General features: G+C 43.0%; 1 protein-coding gene across 9 annotated transcripts in view; it reads left to right on the top strand.

The window, feature by feature from the left end:
- Positions 1 to 25917, top strand: part of PPP1R12B (protein phosphatase 1 regulatory subunit 12B) — a 222809-nt gene that overhangs the window by 175848 nt on the left and 21044 nt on the right. For 8 of the 9 annotated variants that reach the window (XM_087424264.1, XM_087424263.1, XM_087424265.1 and 5 more), the window contains 3 exons: positions 19366 to 19382; positions 23427 to 23571; positions 24759 to 24863. In XM_087424264.1, the coding sequence (XP_087280390.1) occupies positions 19366 to 19382; positions 23427 to 23571; positions 24759 to 24863 (267 nt within the window). Of the gene's footprint in view, positions 1 to 19365; positions 19383 to 23426; positions 23572 to 24758; positions 24864 to 25917 lie in introns of those variants that run through there. The other variant, XM_087424267.1, reaches the window with a different exon arrangement.

The raw sequence follows: 25917 nt of genomic DNA, 5'->3' as shown, positions 1-25917 counted from the left end.
TATATTTTATGGGGTTTTCTTAATTTCTGTGGCTATATTTAGTCGCTCCCTTTCCTGAGTTTTATGGGTCAATATTAAGTTTCAAGAGAAAAAACTCCCAAATGGCCATGAAACTATGTATAGTAAAACTTCAATTATGTGCACGTTCTGCATGTACGCTGGTGTAGGTGTGTGTATGTGTATGCCTTTGCCAGTTTTGTGTGTCTGTGAGTGATAAAGAGAGAAAACACACTGACGGAGGAGTCTTACTCCTCAGTCAGGCATCAGGAAAGTGCGTGCTTAAAAAGCCACAAAATTTACTCCTGGCTGTTGACAGCCAGGCCGTCTGGAGGTGTTTGTAATGTCCTGGGGAGATCCATTTGAGAAGTTTCTCCCTTTTCTCTAGTGAATATTTCTGTTGAAGTGATTTGCGTGTGGGCATTTGCATCTGATTTAGTGTCTTCCTCTGTAGGAATCTGACCAAAGCAAGGAGTGTTACCAAGAGCAAGCGAGGAGAAGCCCTGATGGGCATATTAGGTAGTGGGCAAGGTACAGTTCCTTCTTAGGGAACAAGATGGTGTGTGCTGTGTATGCAGAGTAAGAAGAGGGATGGGCACAGCTTCCTTATTTGGGGAGCCGTGGGGAGAAGATCTTCAAGAAACCCAAATAGATGACTGCGTTTCTTTTGAGTGATTTTATCTCCATTTTCAATGGTGTTACTTACCGTGAAGTGGAATTTGTATGTGGTGTGTTGGTCCAGAACAGCCAGGAATGTTTAGTGACCAGAATACAAAAAGAATTTTGTTACCAAGCTGTTTCATTCGTAAGTCCCCTTTGTGAGAGGACCGAGAGGGGCTCTCACGTATATGTCACCATCATGGGTTCCGGGAGAGCCTCTTCAACACGAGGCTGCTGCCTCTCTTCTGAGGAGCCATGGAACGCTTCCCCCAGCAGCTCTCGGGTGTTTGTTGGTGGGTCCCAACCGAGGTCCACAAAACCAAGCCCTTCTACTTCACTTCGTGTTCCCCTGTGTTCCCTTCCCTCTTGCCTCAAACTCAGTAGTACCTTTTGGTGGAAAGAGCCCCTGGCTGTTCACCATGGTAACCACCATTCTCAGAGCAATGTGTGATACTTGTTGAGCATCCAACAGAATCTGTTTAGTGACACCCTCTGTCCCCTTCTCTGTTTGAACCCATTTCTTTAGAGCTAGGTATGATTTTTTCCTCTTGTCTTAGTCCTAACAGCTGCCATCCACCCTTCCCACCCTCATTCCACCCCCCAACCCCTGCGTTTTTAGACAGAGGTCACAGTGGGAGAGAATTTGGATTACAGGAAACCAGAACATGGATGGCTTTAATAAGAGACTGCTTCCCAATTTAGTGGTCAGTGGCTGTGGATTCCCACAATTGTGTCAGTTTACTGTAACCAACTTCCAGTGTCCAAGTGGGTTGTGCTATAGAGAATGACTTTCGTATATCTCTCATGTTCCATTATGTCATGGTGTCTTGAATGTCTGAGAGAGTGGAAGATACGCAAGACTCATTTTGGAGGCTGTTGACACTCGGAACAGGTTATAAAACTAAGATTTATCTCCTAAGGTTCCACTGTAGCCTAGTTTCCTCTCATGTCCTGACTAGTGAGGGCATGCTTTAAAAACTGTTTTGGATGCTCTTTAATAACAACTAGTGTTGTGGTGGTGATGTTGTGCTCATATGCCTTCTGAGGCCTGGTTGTCACCGGCTGCTGCTTACGGATACAGGGATTAACATCTCTGCTTTGTAATACAAACATCACTGGGGAACTGGAGCTAGGGACAGTGTTCTAAACAGTCTAATACCAATAAAAATGTGAGCATTATATCCAGAATACCGAACATGTGCCAAGGGCTTCACTTGCGTTACCTCATTTAATCTTCAGCCACCCTGAAAGGCGGGATTGCTGTCCCCATTTTACTTATAAGGAAATTGAGATCCATAGAAGAGAAGGGTACCCAGCACCACTCAGCTAGTAAGCAGCAGAGTCAGGTCTCTCTGACTCCAGAGCCATATTGAGCAAGAACACTGGAGTAGATACCAAATATATTTGAAGGTTAAGGACATGCTGGGATCAAAGATGACAGCTAAAAGCTTAGGTAGCTGTGGGAGTCCAAAATTCAGACATGATGGGGACACAGGACGCTGAAATTGCGGGAAGGAGGAAGGCAGTGTCTGCAGACGAAGGGGTGGTTGACAGGCTCTACTGGATCTCCCACACTTGATTCTCGGACCCCAGTCAGAGCATGTGAAATGATGGACCCCACAGAGCCTGAGACCTTGTGAGCTACAGGGTTTCAGATTTCTCCTAAAGGCAGGAGTACTTGGGCCTTTTACAGTCAAGACGCCAGGAAGGGTCTGTGCATCTCAGAGTTAAGATCAGAACGGCTCTCACTGTCATCCAAACTCCTGTGAGATGTGCACATGCAATTTCTGCTGGAGGTTGCACAGGGTTACTAGAGGGGTAGCCTCTGCAGCCAACATTCTTCAAAATAGAAGACTGAAACTTTAGCCAGCAAGTGAAAGTTTATGATTTTCCTTAGTGTTGTTAAAGGAGCTAAGTATTAAATGCTTCATATAAGGAAAATGTCCGCAAAGGGAATTTTAAAATAATGGTCGTTCACACGGGGAGAATACTTAGGACACGTTGCTCTTAGTCACACGTTCAGGACAAAATGGGCAAACTAAATCTCTGCGCAAACAGGTATTCTCTGTGACTTGAGAAAACAGACAGCAGGATGATTTTTCAGTAACTAGAAAACTGAAACTATCTTATCATACCTTTACTTTTAAACTCCCCACAGCATCTGATACTTCTAATGTTATGTAGTTCCATGTTTCTGTGCTCAGTAAACTTCTGACCCTTTTTAATAATATAAAAATCTAATGCTTGCCTAGCGATTGTGCAACTAACATCCTCCCTGATGAAAAGTCACTTAGATGCAGAAGATCGTGTGTGTCCTTACCAGCTGAGATTTTTGTTTACTTTCTCTAGTCTGTATTTCAAAAATGATATTTTTTATTCTCTGAATACAAAATCATACTGTTAAATGTGGTTTTTAAAAATACCCTCCTCCCTCTCCATAAGGAAGATGTCCATCATCCATCATTGTATCCCCTCCCCTCCATCCCCTCCTCAAATGGCTCTTCTAAGTGGTGTGCTCCTAATATTACTGTTTTGGTCTCTGTTGACCCTGAATAGTGAAATAGTTTTTTTAGACAATTCTTTTGGCTTTCAGACTTGATTCACACTAGTTCAACATCTCTTTTGTCTCTAAAAATTGAGGCGCTTGGGCCAGCCCCGTGGCTTAGCGGTTAAGTGCGCGCGCTCCGCTACTGGCAGCCCGGGTTCGGATCCTGGGCACACACCGATGCATCACCTCCATGCTGAGGCCGTGTCCCACATACAGCAACTAGAAGGATGTGCAACTATGACATACAACTATCTACTGGGGCTTTGGGGGGAAACAAAAAAGGAGGAGGATGGGCAATAGATGTTAGCTCAGAGCCAGTCTTCCTCAGCAAAAAGAGGAGGATTAACATGGATGTTAGCTCAGGGCTGATCTTCCTCACCAAAAAAAAGAAAAAAAAATTTGAGGAGCTCCCTGAGTAACAGATCTGCTCATCTGAGTTCTCAGGGAAAGCAAAACAACTTCCAGTTCACTCTTGTTTCTAATAGGAACCATGCCAGGTATTTATTTACGGGAATTTGAAGGCTCAGCCTCTGTACTCACTCTCTGAAGCAACTGTATGAGGTGCTGGGTTCACACAGACAGTAGAAAAGCTTCCTTTTGATGTAATTTTCCAACAAAAAAAAGTAATAATCTGAACTACAAATACGTTAGACACCTCTAGCTCTTGCTTTTTAATCCCTGTGTATGTTATTGGGTCTCAAGTCTATAAATTCTATTAACTTAGAAACTAGTCAGTTTAGATGGTTTAGCATTTTTAAATCATCTTAAAAGCAAGAGCCAGGTAATCTATTGGTCAATATTCTCAAATTATTATTTACTAATTTAAAAAAATACTTTTCAGGGCCGGCTCCGTGGCTTAGCGGTTAAGTGCGCGCGCTCTGATGCTGGCGGCCCGGGTTCGGATCCCGGGAGCGCCCCGAGGCACCACTTCTCCGTCCAACGCGAGGCCGAGTCCCACGTACAGCAACTAGAAGGATGTGAACCTATGACATACAACTATCTACTGGGGCTTTGGGGGGAAAAAAAACTGAATAAATTAAAAAAAAAAATCTTTAAAAAAAATACTTTTCAATACAGGGGATATCCAAAGATAACAAAATAATACAGAATTTGCAAATTTTAGTGCTTAGTTGATATTTATTATATTGAATGGTCTCGAAGTAAATGGGTCATCAGCTGAACCCTGGGAATCTTTTAATTAGACAGATTTGCATTGAATTGGTTGGTGTTTATAGTAATAGGATTTGACCTGCATGTATAAACCAAGATCAGTAGCATTTTCCCATTTAATCTGGATTGCTATTCCTTCAGGCCTAACATCTGAGCAGAATATACAAAGATTTTTTGTAATATTTTTCACACAGCCGTTAATGTAAATAAAGGCAACAGGTAACCAGCTTGTTTTGTTTTGTAACCAGCTGTGCAAACTAATCAGAGTACATTTGATAAACAATTGGATGATAAAGGATGGCTGCTTTCATGAGAGCTTGTCTGTGTGGTGATGCTGGTTAACAGGCAGCATTCTGCCTCTTAGCCTTGCCGACCATCAGTGCTAATAATCCGTCTCTGCATGTCCTTCCTGCTCTCCTGTGGCCAGCACCAAACAGTTCTTAGTGTGTTATCTTGCCTTCGTGCCTCTCATACTGCAACTGGACACCACCAATCTGGAATCCATTTTTCACTCCACTTTATAATCCGTTGTCATGGAATGAGAAACATTTGTCTGGGTGAATAATGCTAATTAAGCGTGCAATCTGTTAACCATTTTTTTCTCTCTAATTAAAACCACTAGTGTATGAGAGTTTTTTTTTTAATTCCACTCAAGAAAAGTCAGTAAGCAATAATTTTTTAGCCCAAAGAATCTTCCTAAGCAAGAGGAATAAACCTGTAGGGATAAAAGTAGTTAACCCATGTTAACCCATGTCTGCATAAAACTGGATGAGTTGGCGTCTGAAGTCTCAGTCTGTTGGCAGAGAGACTGGGAGTTTTGAAGGCATCAGTTGCTTTCTTGGACTTCCCAGGTGACAACGCAGAGATGCAAACCCCCTGTCCCACCTGTGACCCTCTAATTTCTGTGATAAATGGTTATCAAGGCCACCTGACCTGTTGAATCTTCCCACAGTTAACATTCCATGAGCATCTGCTATGTAGTAGTAGGCCCTATAATGGACACTGGCATTCAGAAATGGAAGACATAGTCCCTTTCCTCAAGGAATTGACAGTCTAATTGAGGAGGTAAAAGAGAAAATCAAGAATGACAACAAAGAGGGGGAATTTTCTCATAGAGATACATAGGAATAGGGTGTTGTATGTTTCAGGTGCTCAGTCAAGTGGTAAATGCATTAGCCTGATGTTTAAAGAACAGGAGAAGCTAGGTGGGCAAAGAAGGAAGCAGTAGTGCATTACAAAGGTGGAAAAAATATATGAGATAAACACCAGTGCATAAAGATACATGCACCCCTGTGTTCATTGCAGCGTTATTCACAATAGCCAAGACTTAGAAGCAACCTAAGTGCCCATCAAGGGACGAATGGATAAAGAAGATATGGTATATATACACAATGGAATACTACTCAGCCATAAGAAACGATGAAATCCAGCCATTTGTGACAACATGGATGGACATTGAGGGTATTATGCAAGGTGAAATAAGTCAGAGGGAGAAGGTCAAATACCGTATGATTTCCTTCATTAAGTAGTAGATAATAACAACAATAAACAAACACATAGAGACAGAGATTGGATTGGTGGTTACCAGAGGGGAAGCGGGGAGGGAAGAGGGCGAAAGGGATAATTCGGCACATGTGTGTGGTGATGGGTTGTAATTAGTATTTGGGTGGTGAACATGATGTAATCTATGCAGAAATAGAAGTATAAGGATGTACACCTGAAATTTATACAATGTTATAAACCACTGTTACTGCAATAAACAAAAAATTTAAAAAAATATATATGAGAAAGTATAGTATTACTTTGAGAGCAGCAGATCAGTGTGTCTAGAACAGAAGATATATGTATTTAGGAGTGTAATAGGAAATGGAGCTGGAGACATACCTCCGTGGGCCAGGTCATATGAGCTTAGCATGTCTTTCTAAGGATTTGGGGGTTACCCTGTGGATTGAAGGATTGAAAAGTTGAAGTAAAGTTGCTGTGATCAGAATTGCCTATTAGAGAAATATCTCTGGCAGCTGTGGAGACTGGATTGTAGAGGGAGGGTCTGGGGCGTGAGGGCACCTGGCCCTGACGGCAGTACTCCAGGCAGGAAATGATAAGGGCCTGGACAGAGACGTTCTCCCGGTAGTACAGAGAAGCCTCCAGCTACTTAGAGGGTAGAATTGACAAGACTTGGGATTGATAGAATGGCGCAGGGGTGGCCTGTGAAGGGCAGAGTTAAGGATGACCCCAGGTCTCTGGTAAGGTGGTCCCGTAGAAATGGCATGACAAAACTTCATTGGCAGACACAGGAGTCTAGTAGAAGGTGTTGCGTGGGGAAATGGTTTCACTTTTGGATAAGATGAGTGAGTGGTACTTTCAGAGGAATATTCATACAGTGATGCCCAAAAAGTCACTGGTCTGAATTCAACTCAGGAGAAAATGATGGGCTGAAAACATTGATGTTTATGATTAAAGCCGTGGGGGTGGTGAGCTTGTCCCAGGGTAAATGGCATCAGAACATGGCTGGGAATAGAACCTCGGGGGTGACGGCTACAAGAGGAACTGTGCAGCTGCTGCCTGTGGTTTTCTCCCATCACCACCACTGGAGTCACATCGGGGAGACAGAGGTCTTGTATCCGTCAACTTCACGTTATAGTGAAAAACTTCAGTTCTCACAGAATCCAGAAATTTGGAAGGTCAGTTTAGGGTGAGTTGAGGTAAGAGTTTAGAGTTCTAATTTTATTCTCTGTACATAGTCAGCTCTGTGACCAGGGGTTGATTTTTCAAATTTGAAAAAGTTCCATGATTATTCAGCATTGTTTTTTACTTCTTCTCAATCTCATATTTGGGTGAGCTGACCATTAATCATAGTCAGAAGACCAAAGGGAAAGAACTAGAGTTGGCTTTCATCTGCCTTTTATTCTTTCTCAGCCCTTTTTGGTTTTGTTCTTAACCTGTTTATTATGCAGTGGGTGGTGGTTATCCACACCTGGGGTGTTACTTCTCATCACAGCCCCAGACTCAGCAGCCTGCTGTGGTTACACGATACAGGGAGTTCTACCAGTGAGATGGTTAGATAAAGATAGTAAAAGCATCATGGTCCATTATGAAAGCAACATTTTCATATGAGCTGTCACATCTTTGTGTTGATTTCCAAAATCAGCTTCACATGGTGGGTTATCTGGAAGAGAGTGTAGCTATCCAAACAGTGAAATAATGACCTTTAATGTCTGTAGGTTAGAAAGGGTAAGTAGGAATTAGCCTGGATAACCAAAATCTACAAATAATCTGAACCCTTTACCTGAGTGCCAAGGAATTTGTTTCAGCTTATTCCTCTTGCAGCGAACAAGCTTGGCAGAGCCAGAGGACCAAGGAGGGACAAGAGAGAGAATGGGACAACAGAGAAAACTGTGGTAACAACAGTGGCTAATATTTATAGAACATTTACTACACGCCGGGTACTGACCAGGCACTCACGTTTGTTGTCGCATTGAATGTTTGTGATAACCTTGAACACGGGGCACCGTTTCCCTCACTGCACCGGTGGGACACTGAGATAGAGTGAAGTTCACTTGTTGTCTAAGATCACGCAGCAAATAAATGCTGGAGCCAGGCTGCTTACCAGTCAGCTGCATAGCTGATCTGGTGAAACCACCACGTCTCTGTTAAATAGCTCCTGAATTATTGCTAACGCCCCTGACTGTTGAATCTATTTTGAAAACAGAGGGCCAGCCCCGGTGGCCTAGTGGTTAAGTTCCGTGCGCTCCACTTTGGTGGCCCGGGTTCGGTTCCCGGGTGTGGACCTACACCACTCGTCTGTCGGTGGCCATGCTGTGATGGCGACCCACATATGGAAAGGCAAAGATCGGCAACAGATGTTAGCTCAGGGAGAATCTTCATCAGCTAAAAAAAGAGAGAGAGAGAGGTGGTGATAGTAAAACCTATTTTAAAGGAGGAAAAACCTCACAGAAATATTTAGGAGGAGACAAATCTAAATTAATAAAAAGTCAGAATTTTACATCATTTAAAAATAGGTATAGTTTTATTATTTTTGAGTATCTCTGATAAAACTATTGCTAAGGAGAAAAGGTCTGCTGTGATCTTGAAGGTTGTCATTAGAGTCATTTTTAGTGAGTGTATTAATTGTATGTAAATATTTGTTCTGAAGTCATTTCTAAGTGCTCAAAAACAGATCCTTTAAGTAAGATCATTTCTCTTGTTTTCTTTATGCTATTAATTTGCTTTGTAAAATAATTTTTAGGGGCCGGCCCCATGGCGTAGTGGTTAAGTGCACGCACTCTGCTACTGGCGGCCCGGGCTCGGATCCTGGGCACGCACCGACGCACTGCTTGTCCGGCCATGCTGAGGCGGCGTCCCACATACAGCAACTAGCAGAATGTGCAACTACAACATACAACTATCTACTGGGGCTTTGGGGAGAAAAAGGGAAAAAAAGGAGGAGGATTGGCAATAGATGTTAGCTCAGGGCCGGTCTTCCTCAGCACAAAGAGGAGGATTGGCATGGATGTTAGCTCAGGGCTGATCTTTCTCACAAAAAAATTAAAAATAAAAAAATAATTTTTAGACAGATGGTGCAAAGATAGGCTTCAACTCAGGATCTGTTAAACTGTAACGAGTTCTGAATTAGAAGAGCCGGAACTACTGAGGTTTTTCTTATCTGAGAGACCCTTCTCCTGCCAAAAATCAAACAAACTGCAAATGTGTCCCTTCTCCCAAAGGTCTACATTTTAAAATACCTGTTTTGCTCTGAGAGCAAAATTTGGCCCGCTAATTCCAAAGAACCCTGTGCATCTGAAGACTCAAGGTCCATGTGGGGTATAAAAGGAAGAATCAAAGAAAGCTTTCAGTTCTTTGTCCTTCAGAGCTGCCGGGAGCAGTTTGGGATAACAGTGGCCCTAACAAGTCCCGACTTGTGCCACATTTCTTACGAGTCACACATGGAGACGTCTTTCTCCATGACCACCCAGCTCGAAGACTTCAGACTGATGCGTCCATGAGGCCTGTTCCTTCCATGGAGCCCTACTGAAAACCTGCAGTCGGCTTTGGTCTCTCTGTTTGCTGTGTGTACCAGGCAGCTGGGGTCAGATCACCTCCTGGCAGTACTTTCTCATGGGTTTACGGTTGTGCTTATCTTTCCTCCCCAGAGAGTCTTTGAGATCAGAGCATCCTGTCTTAGGTTGTGTAAATATCCATTTTATTCCTCTAAGTATCACTCACAGGGATGAACACTGCTGCCTGATTAAGATCTGACCTCTCTGCTCCTGTCCCATTTGGCCTCCTGGAAGGAGTCGGAGGCCACGCACAGAGAATCCTGTTTCTGAAATGAAGGTCAACCATAGGTCTTCCCAAGGCAGTCAGATTCCTGTTTATTACAATATGCTACTGTGTCCATAGCTCTAAGATATGTGAGTTTGGTTTCTGTGGGGACGGAAAGAGAAAAAGCGAAGAACAAAGGAAGTCCATGACTTTGTCTGGAACCTACTTGGAAGTAAAAAGTTTTACCTCGTGTTACTTAGGTCCCAAGAATTTATTTCCTCTTGAAATGTGAGGTCTGGAAAGCCTCACTAACCCCTTTGTGAAGGTTTGATTCACAGCCTAGTCCAAATACAATTAAAATAACTGCTGTCCAGACAGGCTGCTGGACAGTGACGGTTACCACGTAAAAACCCCGTCTCTTCCAGCCTCTGGGCCGGAGAGCTTGATGCCTAACAAAGTGTGGTGGTCAGAGCAGCGTCTCTTGAGGAGCCTTGACACCGTGGTGGTGAGACTGGACACTGACTTAGGAACTTTAAAATGTGTGGCTTCTTACACGCAGGACCTCACAACATTTTGGGGGGAATGATCACGCTACTTTTTTCATGTTTTCACCAAGCCTGTTTTTTGAATCATCTGAATGTATTTCATGGGCTACTGTAGTTTCAGGTGGCTGTGCACACCAGTGTGGACCTAAAACTCTGAGCCGTGGGGAAAGGAAGAATATATTTTAAATGTAAGAAATGTGACCCTTGTGCTAGAGCCACAAGTTTTAGAACTACTCATTCTTTTTGGTCATTTTTGTCATATATAGTATGCAACATGTGAAAGGCTAGATAGAGACTGTCTGAGCCTGCAAGTGTATTTATGGATTGTAAGAGTTTATGAATGATCTTTAGATATAAGATGGCTTGCCTTAGATAGTTTAGAGAGGCCTTAGTGTATTCATATGTTCCCTTCTACAGTTAAGTACATTTTATGAGATCCAAGAAATCTGTAAATTCTTCAGAAGCTGTGAATATCCACAAAGAAAAGGTACAAGCCTGCATAGAAAATCAAGCTGTAAAATTCCAATAATATTTAGGTAGCATGATCTATAGATACAACAAAAGATGAGTTTATTTCTATCATTTAATAAACAATACTTTTTCTTTAAAATATAGTGAGGTATACTAGAATATGTGAGGTAACATATCATCTCATTTCTACATGCAGTATTAAATTGATAGATGGACCGGCCCCGTGGCTTAGCAGTTAAGTGCGCGCGCTTTGCTGCTGGTGGCCAGGGTTCGGATCCTGGGCGCGCACCGACGCACCACTTCTCTGGCCATGCTGAGGCCACGTCCTACATACAGCACGTAGAAGGATGTGCAGCTATGACATACAACTAGCTACTGGGGCTTTGGGGGGAAAATAAACAAATAAATAAAATCTTTAAAAAAATAAAAATAAAAATAAATTGATAGACTATTAAGAGAGTGAATCCTAAGAGTTCTCATCACAGGAGAAAATTTTTTTCCTTTTTTCTTTCTTTTCTTTTTATTTTATCAATATGAGAAGATCAATGTTAACTAAACCTATTGTGGTCATCATTTCACAATATATGTAAATCAAACCATCATGCTGTACGCCTTACACATATACAGTGACATATGCCAATTATTTCTCAATAAAACTGGAAAAAATTGAGAGTAGTCACAATCTGGTGGTGAGATCTTTCAGAAATATTTATATTAAACTGAATGTAAGTACTGTATTTCTTGACATTCTTGTTTATTTTTGTTCCATGTGTATTAAGTAATTTGTAAACACAAATCAAGGAGTATAATATGATGAAGTTATATGTAATTAAATACTTTAAAAAGCTCAACTTTCTTGGAAGTATACTCTCGTACACACACACCTGCTCACATGAATACACACTTTTTCCAGCATGAATCAGGGCTGGCAGCATTAATCACCCAACTGCAGCTGATTGCCTGTGTATTTCTTACTTTGAGGATGTTATAGATAAACTAGACCATGTTTTTTGTTTTGTTTCGTTTTGTTTTGTAGGAAGATTAGCCCTGAGCTAACGTCTGTCGCCAATCCTCCTCTTTTTTGCTGAGGAAGACTGGCCTTGGGCTAACATCCATGCCCATCTTCCTCCACTTTATATGGGACACCGCCACAGCATGGCTTGACAAGCGGTGCGTCGGTGCACGCCCGGGATCCGAACCCTGGGCCACCGCAGCAGAGCACACGCACTTTACCACTACGCCGCCGGGCCAGCCCAGACCGTGTTTTTTTTTAAGGGGGATCCTTGTGATAGTCAGAATTTCTAAAATAGCTCCCTAAAGATGTCCTGTCCCAATTTCCAGAGCCCATAAATATGATGAGAGAGTTCTCCCACGATTATATTATGTGGCACAACTGACCTTAAGATAGAGAGATTTTTCCAGGTGGGCCTCATCTGATCACATGAGCCCTTAAAAGCAGAGAGCTTTCTCGGCTGATGACAGAAGGAGAAGCCAGAGAAATTTGAAGTGTGAAAAGGACTCAGTGTTCCATCACTGACTTGAAGATGGAGGGGCCATGCGAGAAGGAATGTGGGAGTCTCTAGGAGCAGGGAGCAGCCACCAGCTGATAGCCAATAAGGAAACGGCGGCCTGAGACCAAGAGCCACAAGGAAGTAGATTCTGCCAACAACCTGAATGGGCTTAAAAACAGATTCTTCCCCAGAGCCTCCAGATGAGAGCCCCGCCAGCAGACACCTTGATTTCTGCCAGTGAGAACCTGAGCAGGGAACCCAGTAGAGCCGTGCTGGCCTTCTGACCTACAAAACTGTGAGATATCAAATGGATGTTTGAAGTCACTGAATTTGTGGTGATTTGTTACAGCAGCAAGACAAAACTAGTGCCATTTGAAAATTTGATGCTATTAAGGAAATATTAATTTTCTAGATGTGGAGAAAAATGCCTAATACAGGCCCCCTCATCACTGTCCTCTGCCGTCACATCTTTGCATAAATCTTGAAAGATTTTATTCCATCCCGCACGTGTATTTCCAAATTGTGCAGGATCCCCAAATATATTACTGGAACAATGCAGACTCAGAAAGATCTATTTCAAAGCTAGAGAACAGTAGACTCTCCTTTCAAGTTTCCCGAGAACCCTATCTATTTCAGTTATGAAGGGCACTCGTCCCTTAAGATCAAAGGCTAGAAAACCTTTGTCTCTCTTAGACATCTAGGAAACCAGAAATTCTTAAACTCAAGAAGTTATAAAATTTTATTATTTTTCAATTAACTCAGATGATTATGTTTGCAGAAGCCCTGAAAATGTGCAGGGTCTTCGCTGCAGCCACACTCACATCATTGGCTTGTTCATCATCAATCACTAATCTGAGAACACTGAAGGGGAAGGCTGGTTCTGTGTAGGCCATCCCAGAATAGCTCAGATTGTTTCCCCTGGCTCAGCTAGTGCACGAGAACATGATATAAAATGTTCTTTCTGCTTAGTCCCACTTCAGGGAAAATGTAAATAGGAGATTTTTTCCCATCACCATGGGGTCAGGCCCTAACTCCAAAGGAACATAAGTTAAACCCGTTTCGGTCTTGGCAATAGACATGTGACTTGGTCTCATTCCTTTCCCTTGGGTCTAGCTTTCCAGAGCCACAATTTTATTTTAAACTTGGTCAAAGGAGTTTGGTTTTAATTATATGCCTTTCTGAACTCTCAATAACTTCCAAGTTAAAAGGTTTTGTGGAGATTTTTCTAAGGCAGTCTCTGGTGTTTTGAGAGCCCTACGCATTTCACAAATCAAAACCAGCCTGGTTCCTGTCCCTCTCCAGGATTGCCTTCTGAATTAATGGTGATCTTCACTCTGTTCTTTTATTAGAAACAGGGCCCGACCAATGATATTATTATGGGAGAATTTCAAGAGATATGAAAGGAAGGAGCCTGCTTCTTGGTTTTGGAGCATTTTTAAAACTATGGTCTATCTAGCTAATCATTCTTTTTATTTCTACTTTGTGTATTCATATTGGTTTCTGAGCAGCTTTTAGTCTCTTCTGCTTCAGGGTTCCATTCACAACATCTGTTGCCCCCAATTGGGCCATAAAAGCTGTGAAAGTAATTTGTTCTCTGAACCGTTTTTATCTAGTTCAGACACCGGAGAGTCTCATCTTAATGGCCATCATTCATTTGTCTTTAATAGAAGGTAGAACAACAATCTGTAACAAAAACACTTACAGAAGTTCCTTCTAAGACTTCTTGACTAGAGCATATGACCTATTACATTTGTGTATTAACCTGAAAATTAGATAGAAGACTCGTGCCTTTTCTAAAGTAAATGATGTCATCATGTACAGATAAGTGATTCAGAGGCTCCTTAAAGAGTAGAGGAAGAGTAACTGTTCTGTTTTTAAAAGAGAGAGTGAGCTTGCAGAAGAAGATGGGGCCATTCCTAGAACATAGGTAAGAGGAACCCACATCCCTAGCCTCCAAAAGATCATAGAGTTGGCTGGGGTCTCTAAGCTCTCTGTTCTGGGACTTCTTCTTATTTCCTGCCCACTAGGCCGACCTCTTGGAATCTTCTCTGGGGGAACCTTCAGAGTTCTTTTCCCCAGCCTGTGTTCTGCCTCTTTTGGTGTCACTTTCCTGCTCACTGTTCTGGGACTGCTGAGGGGAACACCCGCTCTCCAGGCTCACCCAGCAGTCTCCCTGTGGGGATGGCAGTCAGCGTTTTAGAAGCAGTGCAAGTGGAACAGAGAACTGTGCTGTTTGAGTGATAGCAGGATGAGGAGGAAGAAGGGAAGTTGTCTCCTCCATCAGTTCAGCACCTCTGCTCCTTTTACCCAAGAAACCCAAACTTTTCTCTCCCTAAATCTAGCAGTGTGTTCTTATCAAACCCCAGATTATCTAGGATATCAAGAAGCCAAGTAAAACAGTAGTTTCTAGAGGTATTCCACCAGTGAAAGTCAGGAAGTGTGATCTGAAAACCTAAGCCAGTTTATCAGAAGCTGGGGAATTGAACCCTAAGTCCTGTATACCTTTAAGCTACCTTGTCTTCCAAGCCTGTAAGAACACTCTTCTTAGGCTAAAAGACTTAAAGGAAACCATTTCCATTACAGTGAGAACACCATCTCCTTTAGAAGTCCCAGTTGTCTTCCTTCTTTGAAATAATATGGTTCGCATTATGGTAACTGTGTTACCTCTCCTGCATCCAGATCTCGTCGTATGAGGTTTATATGCTCTTCTCTGATTGTTTGGGTTGATTTTCTCAGGACATAGCTAAGGCTAGCCCTTGAAGGCAATAATAAAAATCCCAAGGATTCTGGATTGATCCAAAAGTCGGGTAAAAGCTGGAGGTGTTAGAAGTCGTGAGGAAAGATATAGGATTAACCTGGAAGTCCTGTTTCCTCTGATATCTGGGTCTCGCTGCATTGTCTACTATCTTGTCTGCCAGAGCACTCACCACCTACACATTTTTATAAAAATTTACCCCAAAAGAAATAGATAACACGGGTCTTAACATGCCTAAAAAAAAAGGTAAACAGCAGACTGTGATGTTTGCTTTTAGTTACTCCTGGCAAGCAGAAATGAGTGTCTTTCCCCAGCTTCCTTAGGAAGCGTCTCCTGCCGTTCACCCACAGGGGCCAGAGCTGATGTGGCAACCACAGGTATGAGCGCCATTGGCATCACCTTCCTCATACGCTGTCATTGGTGGGAAAATTAATTCAGGCCTCTTAAAAACCCTGTGGGATCTGCCTTTTCATATCCAGGAACCCACGGGCTTTTTCTGATTGCTCCTTGATAGTGCTAATCCCTATTTTTTGTGTTTTTAAGTTTTTTTGTCTTTTGGGTTTTTTTTGGTGAGAAAGATCAGGCCTGTGCTAACATCTGCCAATCCTCCTTTTTTGCTGAGGAAGACTGGCCCTGGGCTAACATTCATGCCCATCTTCCTCCACTTTATATGGGATGCCGCCACAGCATGGCTTGCTAAGCGGTGCGTCGGTGCACGCCCGGGATCCGAACAGGCGAACCCCGGGCCGGCCCCTGTTTTTATTTTTTTATTTTTTTTATTTTTTTTATTTTTAAAGATTTTATTTATTCATTTTTTTCCCCCCAAAGCCCCAGTAGATAGTTGTATGTCATAGGTTCACATCCTTCTAGTTGCTGTATGTGGGACTCGGCCTCGGGTTGGTCGGAGAAGTGGTGCCTTGGGGCGTGCCCGGGATCCGAACCCGGGCCGCCAGCATCAGAGCGTGCGCACTTAACCGCTAAGCCACAGAGCCGGCCCCGGCCCCTGTTTTTAAGTTTTTAAGTGTTTGTGTATTGCATCAACCTCCTCAGTGGGGGCCATGCAGTCTACACAGCCATACCATACTGTCACTTATCTGAGAACTTTCTTGAGTGTGATGACAGAGCATAAATGGCTTCATAGTACTTCCAGATCATTCTAAATGAAAAAGGTTAAGTCCTTCTTATAGGAGTAAATCAATGGAATGATTAGCATGCTTCGATATATACATATAATAGCTGAGATTGATACCTGGTAAAATCCTAGTTTCCCTGTCTTCGTGAAAAGAAAAGCTGTCTCTTCCCTGTAGAGCCGATTGCCACAGTCTGCGTGGCAGAATTTAAAGCTGAAGATGTAGCTAAAATGTTACCCAACAAGTTAGATACTTACAAAGAGGAAACTAAAACAAACATTTTCAAGTGAGGTCCCACATTTTAGGAATAACAAAGTCAATAAATAGACCTGATTTGTCAGGAAGTTAATCAGGCCTCAGTCTGTGCACACCATGGGGAAGTGAGCTTATGTTTCAGTAGGAGGAAGCAAAAGATGGCACGAGGCAGACCAGTTTCATGATAAATGGTTCATTTTCCATACCTAAGAGAGAGTGTACACCACGCATCTTAGGAGAGACCGTCAAGAATGGTTTCCCCATATGGATAATGTCGTTTGAAAAAGGTTGTTCTGCCTAGAAGCAGCAAGAGAAAGCAAGTGGTCTCCTAAATGGTTGTCTCATTTGGTTGCATGCGAGCTCAAGTCCCTCCTGCATCAGAGATCCTAAGTTAACTCACTACTCTAACCAGCATCAACAGCCAATGTAGTATTTTTACAACTAAAAAGTCATGGAGGTGGGTGGCAGGGGAAGAAGCTGACATTTTAAGAGTGGGCTTCCTCATAGTTATCACATTTAATTCTTACTGTAAGAGAAAGCAGTAACTTGCCCACGGTCACACGGCTAGACGACAGCAGAGCAGGAGTTAGAGCTCAGGTCCCGCCAAGGCCATCACACGCCTTCCCAGAAACATTAACAGGTTCAGCTCAGTGTTTATGGAGCACCTGTCATGTTCTGGCACGGTAGGCATTGGGGTGTAGCTGGGAATGAGATAGTGGGTGGATCACAAACCAGGACATTTTAGGAAAACTTCCCATAACAATATGTTTTTTAAAATGTATGTATGTTGTGTATGTGTGTTTGTATTTCTCCAACATCATCTCCGAATTCATTTCTTTTAGGAAGCCTTCCTATTTGGAGCCCGCTGGTTACCACTGTTACCTCCCATAGCACTTATTCACATTTCCACTGCATTGCTTCAGACTAGCTTGTTAATTATGTTCACGGTGCTCTCCTGGCTCTATCATGCAGCTTATTCTTTTTATTCTTCCTTGGTGCCTCCCCTGCAGGGCTCTGCACACAGTGGTCTCTTAAATTCAGTAGACCGTTGGCATTTGCTAGTATGCAGTTTGGTCTCAGTTATTCACAAATCTTTGGCACATCACAATTTAGTTTTCCTGGGTTGTGAATTGTAATTCACCCAGATGCCTTAAAGGCTTGATCTTATCACAAAGCTGGTGAGTGAGCATAGCCAACAGCCTAGTATCTCAGTTTCACTTGAGTATACTTGAAGCATTTTTACATATTAAATAATTCTTGAGAGGTGGCTAAAATTTAGTTGCATTTTTGAAAAAAGACATCAAGTAAGAGGAAAATTCCTGAATTCCAAATTTGAAAGTTTTAGGATACTCGACTCCAAGTGTATGCGAATTTCAAAGGTACACCATATACTTTTGTTACTGCCTCCCGCATCGCAAATGGGACATGTCTTCACGTTAAAAAGCCTTGGTTTAGTCCAGTGGTGCTTAACCAGGGCTGTACAGCAGAGTCACCGGGGGGCTTTTTGAAAATACACACGAGAGAGCCCTCCCTAGACCTATTGATAGAATTTCCAGGAATGAGGTTAGAATGTGTCCATTTTGTTTTTTGGGTTTATTTTTTTGTGAGGAAGATCAGCCCTGAGCTAACATCTGCCAATCCTCCTCTTTTTTTGCTGAGGAAGACTGGTCCTGGGCTAACATCTGTGCCCATCTTCCTCTGCTTTATATGGTACGCCGCCACAGCGTGGCTTGCCAAGCAGTGCGTCAGTGCGCGCCTGGGATCCGAACTGGCAAACCCCGGGCCGCCGCAGTGGGGCGTGGGCACCTAACCACTGTGCCACCGGGCCGGCCCCAGAATGTGTCCATTTTGAAAAAGTACATGAGAGAATTCTGATGACTGTAACCCTGATTTAAAGATAGAATCCCATCGGAGAAAGATGGGCACAGATGTTAGCCCAGGGCCGGTCTTCCTCAGCAAAAAAAAAAAAAAAAAAAAAAAAAAGAGGAGGATTGGCAGATGTTAGCGTAGGGCTGATATTCCTCACACACACACACAAAGATAGAATCCCATGGAGAAAGCCACCTGTTAGCAAGGTCACGTGTCCAGTCCCTCTGTGGCCAGACGTGCTGCACACACTCTCCCCTGGGCAGTGAAGCTGTGGTGTTGACAGACCAGTGGCTTCCAGGGACTGTTAAACTGAGCAGCAACTCCGTAGCTCCAGGATTCATTGTTCATCTTGTCGATTCTTGGCCCTTGTTTCTCTTCCTTCTTCTGTCTGTCCTTGAGGACTTTGTTGTTCTTTAACACCTCAAAAGAGAAAATAAGTCAATACATTCAAGTCAGCTGAGTTTTTATTTGCCTGAGTTCTTTTTTAAAAAAAAAGTAGAGTTAAGAGGATAAAGGTCATCTGTGATTAAAAGATAAATATAAAACACAGTCGGTTTTTTTGTTGTTTGTTTACAGTTGTTTGCATAGGTAACCAGCTCCTTTGTTCTGAGACCTCAGAGTACTTTTTCATCCTGTTCATTTTTTTACCAGCATCCCAGGGACTAGGATGGGGCTTTCCCTCTCCCCGCACTCCTCACCCTTCCACTTTCACTAGAGGTCTGGGAGAAGGCCAGGAGCCGTCCTGAGTTAGTGTTTATAAACTGCAGTATTCACTCAGGACAGGGTTGTGGGTTTGTGAGCTGCAGGAAGTTGATGGAATGGGTGTTGAGACCAGAGAGGCTGAATGTCACACAGGTTAGTCACTCCTACCACACGAGGATGGCTTGTGAGTTTGGGGGGTGCTGTGTGCAGTTTCTGATCAGTTTACGTTTTGGTGACTTTGAGTCTAACGAGGTGCTCTCACAAAGCCTCAAGTCTGGTGAGTCATGGGTCCAGAGAAGGGCGAGCTGGGGCTGAGTGCCTTTTGTGCAGTCAGTTGAGTTGCTTTCCTTAAATTGCACCCCCACCTCCAACGGTGAAGTTGAGACATCTGGTTTAAAAAGTGCATTTATAAATGGAAATAATAAATATCAGTCCCTCGCTAACACTGGTTTTGTTTTTGTTTTTTGTTTTTGTCTCTTCGTTTCTCTAGCATGAAAGACTTTCTAGGTAAGAACTTTCCTGTTTTATATGCATGCTTAATACTTGTGAGTAAATGCATGTGTAATTAAACTTAGCTGTATATAGTTTAGTAGTGTTTCTCACACCCTGTCCTTCCTTCTTATTTCCACTGCCACCACAGTAATGCAGACTTTTGTTATCCCCTGCCTAAAGTCACGCTGTAGCCTTTCAGCTCCCCCTCCTGCCTGCAGACCCTTCTCCCTCTGGTTCATTCTGTATGCTTCCACTGCATCACTTTCCTAAAGCACCAGTGTGCCAGATGCTGCCAGGTGCTAGGGCAACAGCATCAGTAAGACGCTGTCCTCACCTTCACATGGCTTACAGATGACTGCAGAGACAGATGATTTCAGTAGGATGTAGTAAGTGCCCAGACGGAAGTGTGGACAGGCACATGAGCAGAGAGGAGGCGGTTAACCTAATCTGGCGGTTCGGGAGAGACTTCATTGCTGAGTAGATGCCTAAATTGAGACTGAGTTTAGATACTGTCATTTCATAGTGGATCCAACACAATTCCTTGTACCAGATAGTGCTCAGTAATAATTTATTTCATGAATGAAAGACCTGTTTTGCAATTGCTGTTTAAAGAAACATATCCAAGTTTGGGGAATGATCCTCTGTAATTTTTCACCTAGAACCTAAGGGTACAAAACTGATCTTCCTGAAGAATAGAATAAATAATAGAGACTGTGTAGCCAAAAGTTTGAATCTCGCCTCTTCCACTGTTCCTCTGATGGAGAAATAAGACGAGATTGGGGAAGATGTAGTTAATGGGACAGCATAGGGCAAATGAGTCTCCTACTTTGATAATTGAACTAGTTCTACCTTATTAATGTATTTTAAAATTTACAAGCTTGCATGTATTCTTCCTCTGCTTACTCTCTCACCAGGCACCAGCGGAGGATAAATAATTCACATAGAACCTAGCAGAAAATTAGTTTTGTAAAATTGGTGGAGAGTGATATTTTGCTATAGTTAATTTTTTGTGAACTTAGTTACATTATAATGACTTTTCTGACAGGCCTCAAAATATTCTATAAAACTATAACGATTAAAGCAGTGAGGTACTGAGGCAGCCCTGATGGCGTAGTGGTTAAAGTTCAGCACACTCCACTTCGGCAGCCTGGGTTTGGTTCCTGGACGTGGAGCCGCACCATCTGTCTGTCAGTAGCCATGCTGTGGCAGCGGCTCACATAGAACTAGAAGGACCTAGGGCTGGCCTCATGGCTTAGCAGTTAAGTGCACGCACTCCGCTGCTGGCGGCCCGGGTTCGGATCCCAGGCGCCCACCGACGCACCATTTCTCCAGCCATGCTGATGCTGCATCCCACATACAGCAACTTTAGAAGGATGTGCAGCTATGATGTACAACTATCTACTGGGGCTTTGGGGAAAAAATAAATAAATAAAATTATTAAAAAAAAAAAAGAACTGGAAGGACCTACAATTAGAACATACAACTGGGTACTGGGACTTTAGGGAGCAAAAAGAGAGAGAGAGAGAGGAAGATTAGCAACAGATGATAGCTAAGGGCAACTCTTTCCCAGCAAAAAAAAAAAAAGCAGTGAGGTGCTAGTTAGAGAATAAACAGAGATCGATGGAACACGGTGGATAGCCCCCCAAAAGTCCTGTGTATAGGGTGACTTTTCAGCTTAATAAAGAATTATTCAGTAAGTGATCACTGGGACAGTTGACTCTGTTTGGGGAAAGCAGATCCTTCCCTGAAGCCATACCAAAAAACCCCCAGATTTCAAAGCGATTATAATTTTGTGTGTGTGTGTGAAGAGAATTAGCCCTGAGCTAACATCCGATACCAGTCCTCCTCTTTTTGCTGAGGAAGATCAGCCCTGAGCTAACATCCGAGACCAATCCTCCTCTTTTTTGCTGAGGAAGATTGGCCCTGAGCTAACATCCATGCCCATCTTCCTCTACTTTATATGGGATGCCGCCACAGCATGGCTTGACAAGCAGTGCGTCAGTCCGCACCCAGGATCCGAACCTGTGAACCCCAGACTGCCAAAGCGGAGTCTGCAAACTTAACCACTATGATACTGGGCCAGCCCCGGGATTACAATTTTTAAGAGAAAAAGATTTTACGACAAAGGTAGGAGTAGAGGATATTTATAATCTTTATATAAAGACTTTCCCGAGCATGATACCATTAAAAGCAAAAATTGTAAATTTTAATTATATAAAATTTAAAATCTCTGCTAGTGAAAGACACCATAAACAGAGACAAAAAGTTAAGTGGGAAAAAATATTTGCAACCAATGTTAGATAGTTTTAAAAGCCATAGGATATAGGATACTCCCACAATACAGCAAGAAAAAGATTAAGAAAGGCTGTGAGTAGGCAATTCAGAAACAAAGAAAGATAAATAACCAGAGATATTAAACCTCTCTAATGATTTAGAAATGTTAAAATTAATGACAATGAGAGATTTCTCCTATTGGATTGGAAAGGATTAAACCTCTCTGGAGGACAGTAAGGCAATATATATATCAGCGTTGAAAATATGTTTACCCCTTGACCAAACAGTTCCACTTCTAAGATTTTATCCTAAGAAAACAATTGGGGAAATGCTCTGAGATTAGATAAGTCTTCTCGTTGTAGCATTATTTATAGTAGCTAAAAAATTCAAGACAATCTGAGTGTCTGTCATTGGAGGATTAAATTATCTCTCTGCCATACAGTTGAAGACCATGTAGTCATTTAAAGAAAACTGAGGGAGATCCGCTTGTACTGACCTGGTAAGATACCCACGTCATTGTGACCAGTGTAGGGAGGAGGAGGAGAAAGAGTTAGACAACAGTCTGTGGTATCTACTTTTATTTATAGAAACGTGTAGTGTTTTAACATGTTTATGTGTTCAGCATCCTGCGAGGATGTGACTTGAACTGTTCACAGTGGTTCTTTCTTGGGCAGGATTATGGCGTGACTTTCACTTCCTATTTTAGTGCTTAAATTTGGTGCTACTTAAATTTTTCTACGGGCACGTATTGCTTTTGTAATCAGGGAAGTCAGTAACGAGATTTCTAGTTTCAAAATTGAAAAAAAAAAGTACAAGAAGAAAAAGAATGTTGTAGGAGTGTGATAGGACTTGGCATGTCTGTACAGAAAAGTGGCTGCTCATGTCACTAGGGACTCTTCCTCTTCCTCATTGCCCCTCTTCCTCTTCTAGTACTTACTTCAGCTCCCACCCCTACCTCTGGCAGTAGCTGCCACAGGCCAGAGACAGTAGAGGAAGTTCCACAGCTGTGGTTCTTCACACCATCCCAGGTCGAGAATGTAGAGCTCTGCAGGGCTGGGTTGTACGTAGCAGCTTCATGTGTCACATTTTAGTTTGGAAAGAGCAAAGTCCCAGAAAAATATAAACCAGTGTTAAGGATCTGGATGACAGTTGTACACTTACACTGAGAAACCTTCCGTTAATGAACTCACCAGTACTGGAAATAAAACCACTGTTAACTCTGAGATTCCATTGCTAGAGGATATAGAAATCCTAATTACAGTTATAACAGTCTTGATAAGAGGTGGGATACTGGCTGTCTGGGCACAGTGGTGGCACCCCTGAAATGTACCATGCCCTATTGCCATGCCTGCCCCAATCAGCCTCCAGCTCAGAACTCCAAGGCCATATGTTTCTGATTCATTGACAGTTTGTTGGAATCATTTTCTAAGAGCTGTTGAGATCCAAGAAACTTTTGCTTTTAAAAGCACACTCTTGAGGGAAGCTGTTCAACCCTAAACTAATTTGAAAAGCTGTAATATTTAAGTCAGCACATGGGTCCAAACCACCAGTTTTTCAAATAAGCTCCATTCTTGGCACATGACAGCCTCCTGCTCCAGGCTGGTACAGTCTAGCCCTGAGGCCCGGGTCTGCTGGCCCAGGGAGCTTCAAGGGAGGAATGCTGTGCGTTGTTTCTGGGCAGAGCTCTCAAGTGCTGCTTAGAATAGGGGCAGACTCCCTTAGGTGTTACCTTCCCTCAGTTCTTTGTTCTCAAAACCAATTTTTACCTTTAATTGTCTCCCACAGGTTGGAATCGGGAGGTGGTAACCCGACAACCAGTGATTCTTATGGTGACCGGACCTCAGCAAGAGCCCGCCGGGAGGCCCGGGAGGCCCGTCTGGCCACCCTGACCAGCCGTGTGGAAGAAGACAGCAACAGGGACTATAAAAAAGTGGAGTCTTTTTTCAATTTTCCTGTTCTTGGGTTACAACACGTAAACCTCTTAGCCTTGTCCCCTGTGTGGAAAAATGGGTATAGTTCTGATGAAGCAGAAGAAAAGGAGCTTACGTGATGACTAGTACCAACCAGCTCCTTGCAGGTTTCTTGGTTAGCTCCACTTTCTACCTAAATAAAGAGTCCTTCCTATATTGTTTTTAGTGCAGTAGGTATATGCCCAGAGTCAGATATTTAGAGGTGTAGGAAAAAGTAAGGATTAAGAATTGTAAAAAGGGGAAATAAAAGGAATGCTGTTTGTCTGCACCCCTGAGAATCATTTGGTAGACTCTGATCTTTCTAAGAAACACACGGTTTTAATGAGGTCCTTTGAATAGCAGCCAGATACTTGTTGGTGATAATAAATAATAATAATCTGGTTTGGAGGGGATTTAAGTCACTTTATGGTTCATTTTCTTTAGTTCTTGCAGAAGAGTACCTAGCTCCAGGGGCGGACTTGAAAACCTTGCCTTTCAAGTGCTTGAGATGCCAGGAAAAAACATTTTTGTTAAGAAAATATTTGTTTTGTTAATGTTTTGTAAGGCAGAACTTGACTAAAATCAATATACACACTAGGCTGCCTTAAAAAAATAATGCTTTTTTGTATGGGAAACCACATTTTTTTTTCCCCCCAAAGCGCCAGTAGATAGTTGTATGTCATAGTTGCACATCCTTCTAGTTGCTGTATGTGGGACGTGGCCTCAGCATGGCCGGAGAAGCGGTGCATTGGTGCGCGCCCGGGATCCGAACCCGGGCCGCCAGCAGTGGAGCGCGCGCACTTAACCGCTAAGCCACGGGCCGGCCCGGAAACCACATTTTTAAGCAAGGCAAATGCCGTGTAGGAGAAAATGGAATGTTCTTCCCCCTGAGATTAGCATTATTGAAGTTAGAGCATCCTTCTGTGTGTTCAGCACCTAGGACTTCACTGGTTTAAGAAGCAGGAGGCCAGTTGGCTGCATGTTTTCTGTCTCCTGGACATCTCCTCCTTTTTTTTTGCCTAGACTCTTCCATCTTCTCCATGTGCTCCACAATGGTAGTTGGGGCAGAGGGACCTGGGCGTTCTCATGTGATGAAACTTTGTGAGTCTGTGGAAATCTGGGAGCCCTGCCAAGTAGGTGACCTGCTTCTCTCTGTCCCCTCCCCCAGCTCTACGAGAGTGCCCTGACCGAAAACCAGAAACTGAAGACAAAACTTCAGGAGGCCCAGCTGGAGCTAGCAGATATAAAATCCAAGCTCGAGAAGATGGCCCAGGTAAGGGGGAGAGGAAGAAAACAGATGGGGAGGCAGGTGAACATGAGGAGGCAGACTAAACGGGATCTGAGGGATGGGGCATGAGATGGAGTCAAGATTGGCCCTCAGAGACAGGAAGAGAGAAGCCTCCTGGATTCTTTTTTTTTTTTTTTTTAAAGATTTTATTTCTTTTATTTTTTTCCCCCCAAAGCCCCAGTGGATAGTTGTATGTCGTAGCTGCACATCCCTCTAGTTGCTGTATGCGGGACTCGGCCTCAGGATGAACGGAGAAGTGGTGCCTCGATGCGCACCCGGGATCCGAACCCGGGCCACCAGCATCGCAGCGCGCGCACTTAACCACCAAGCCACAGGGCCGGCCCGCCTCCTGGATTCTAATTTGATTTTAGGGTTCTAATCAGCATTTAACTTAAAATTAAAACTTGATAGTTCAGTGAACAATTCCTGATGGGCCGAATGCTAGCAATTAATGTTATGGATTATCTACGTATTTCTTAGTAGAAAGTATAAACCAGTGTTCCAGAGTGAGTCCTAGACAACGTCTCCTGTCTTGTTCATCATGGTTCGGTTCAGTTTATCTACACGTCACCTCCTGGAGAGGGACGGACATGACATTTTTAGACCTAGTGCAGAGACGTAGCAAATTAGATCTCAAGAAATAAGTGGTTTTCTTGGGTTATAGAATATAGAAAGACAAAGGTGTTGTTAGATCGTAGGATTAAGTCCCAAAGCAAAGATTCCATCCTGTAGCATATGTTACCTCCCCAAGCCACCACTGTCTTTCAGCCTCAGAATAAGGAATGTTAGTGGCAGGAAGACCAGATAAACCATTTCCTCTTACCACCAGGTCTGATTTAATTAGGTGATGCTGTAGAGGGTACTAGAGGTAATAACCCCATAACCAGTGAAACAGACTCTGCAGCTAAAAACTGAAGCAAGTACAGTCTTAGGTTATTGCTGAGTTAACAGGAAACCCATGGAGTTATTGCCCTCCTGGAATACCTGGGGACTAAGAATTTTGAAAGCTGAACTAAGGTAAAAATGACTGTTTCCTGGG

The sequence above is a fragment of the Ceratotherium simum genome, chromosome 36 (assembly GCF_057802395.1).
Source record: "Ceratotherium simum simum isolate JZ-2026a chromosome 36, ASM5780239v1, whole genome shotgun sequence".
NCBI classification, from domain to species: Eukaryota; Metazoa; Chordata; class Mammalia; order Perissodactyla; family Rhinocerotidae; genus Ceratotherium; species Ceratotherium simum.
This window is presented reverse-complemented; position numbering and strand designations above follow the sequence as displayed.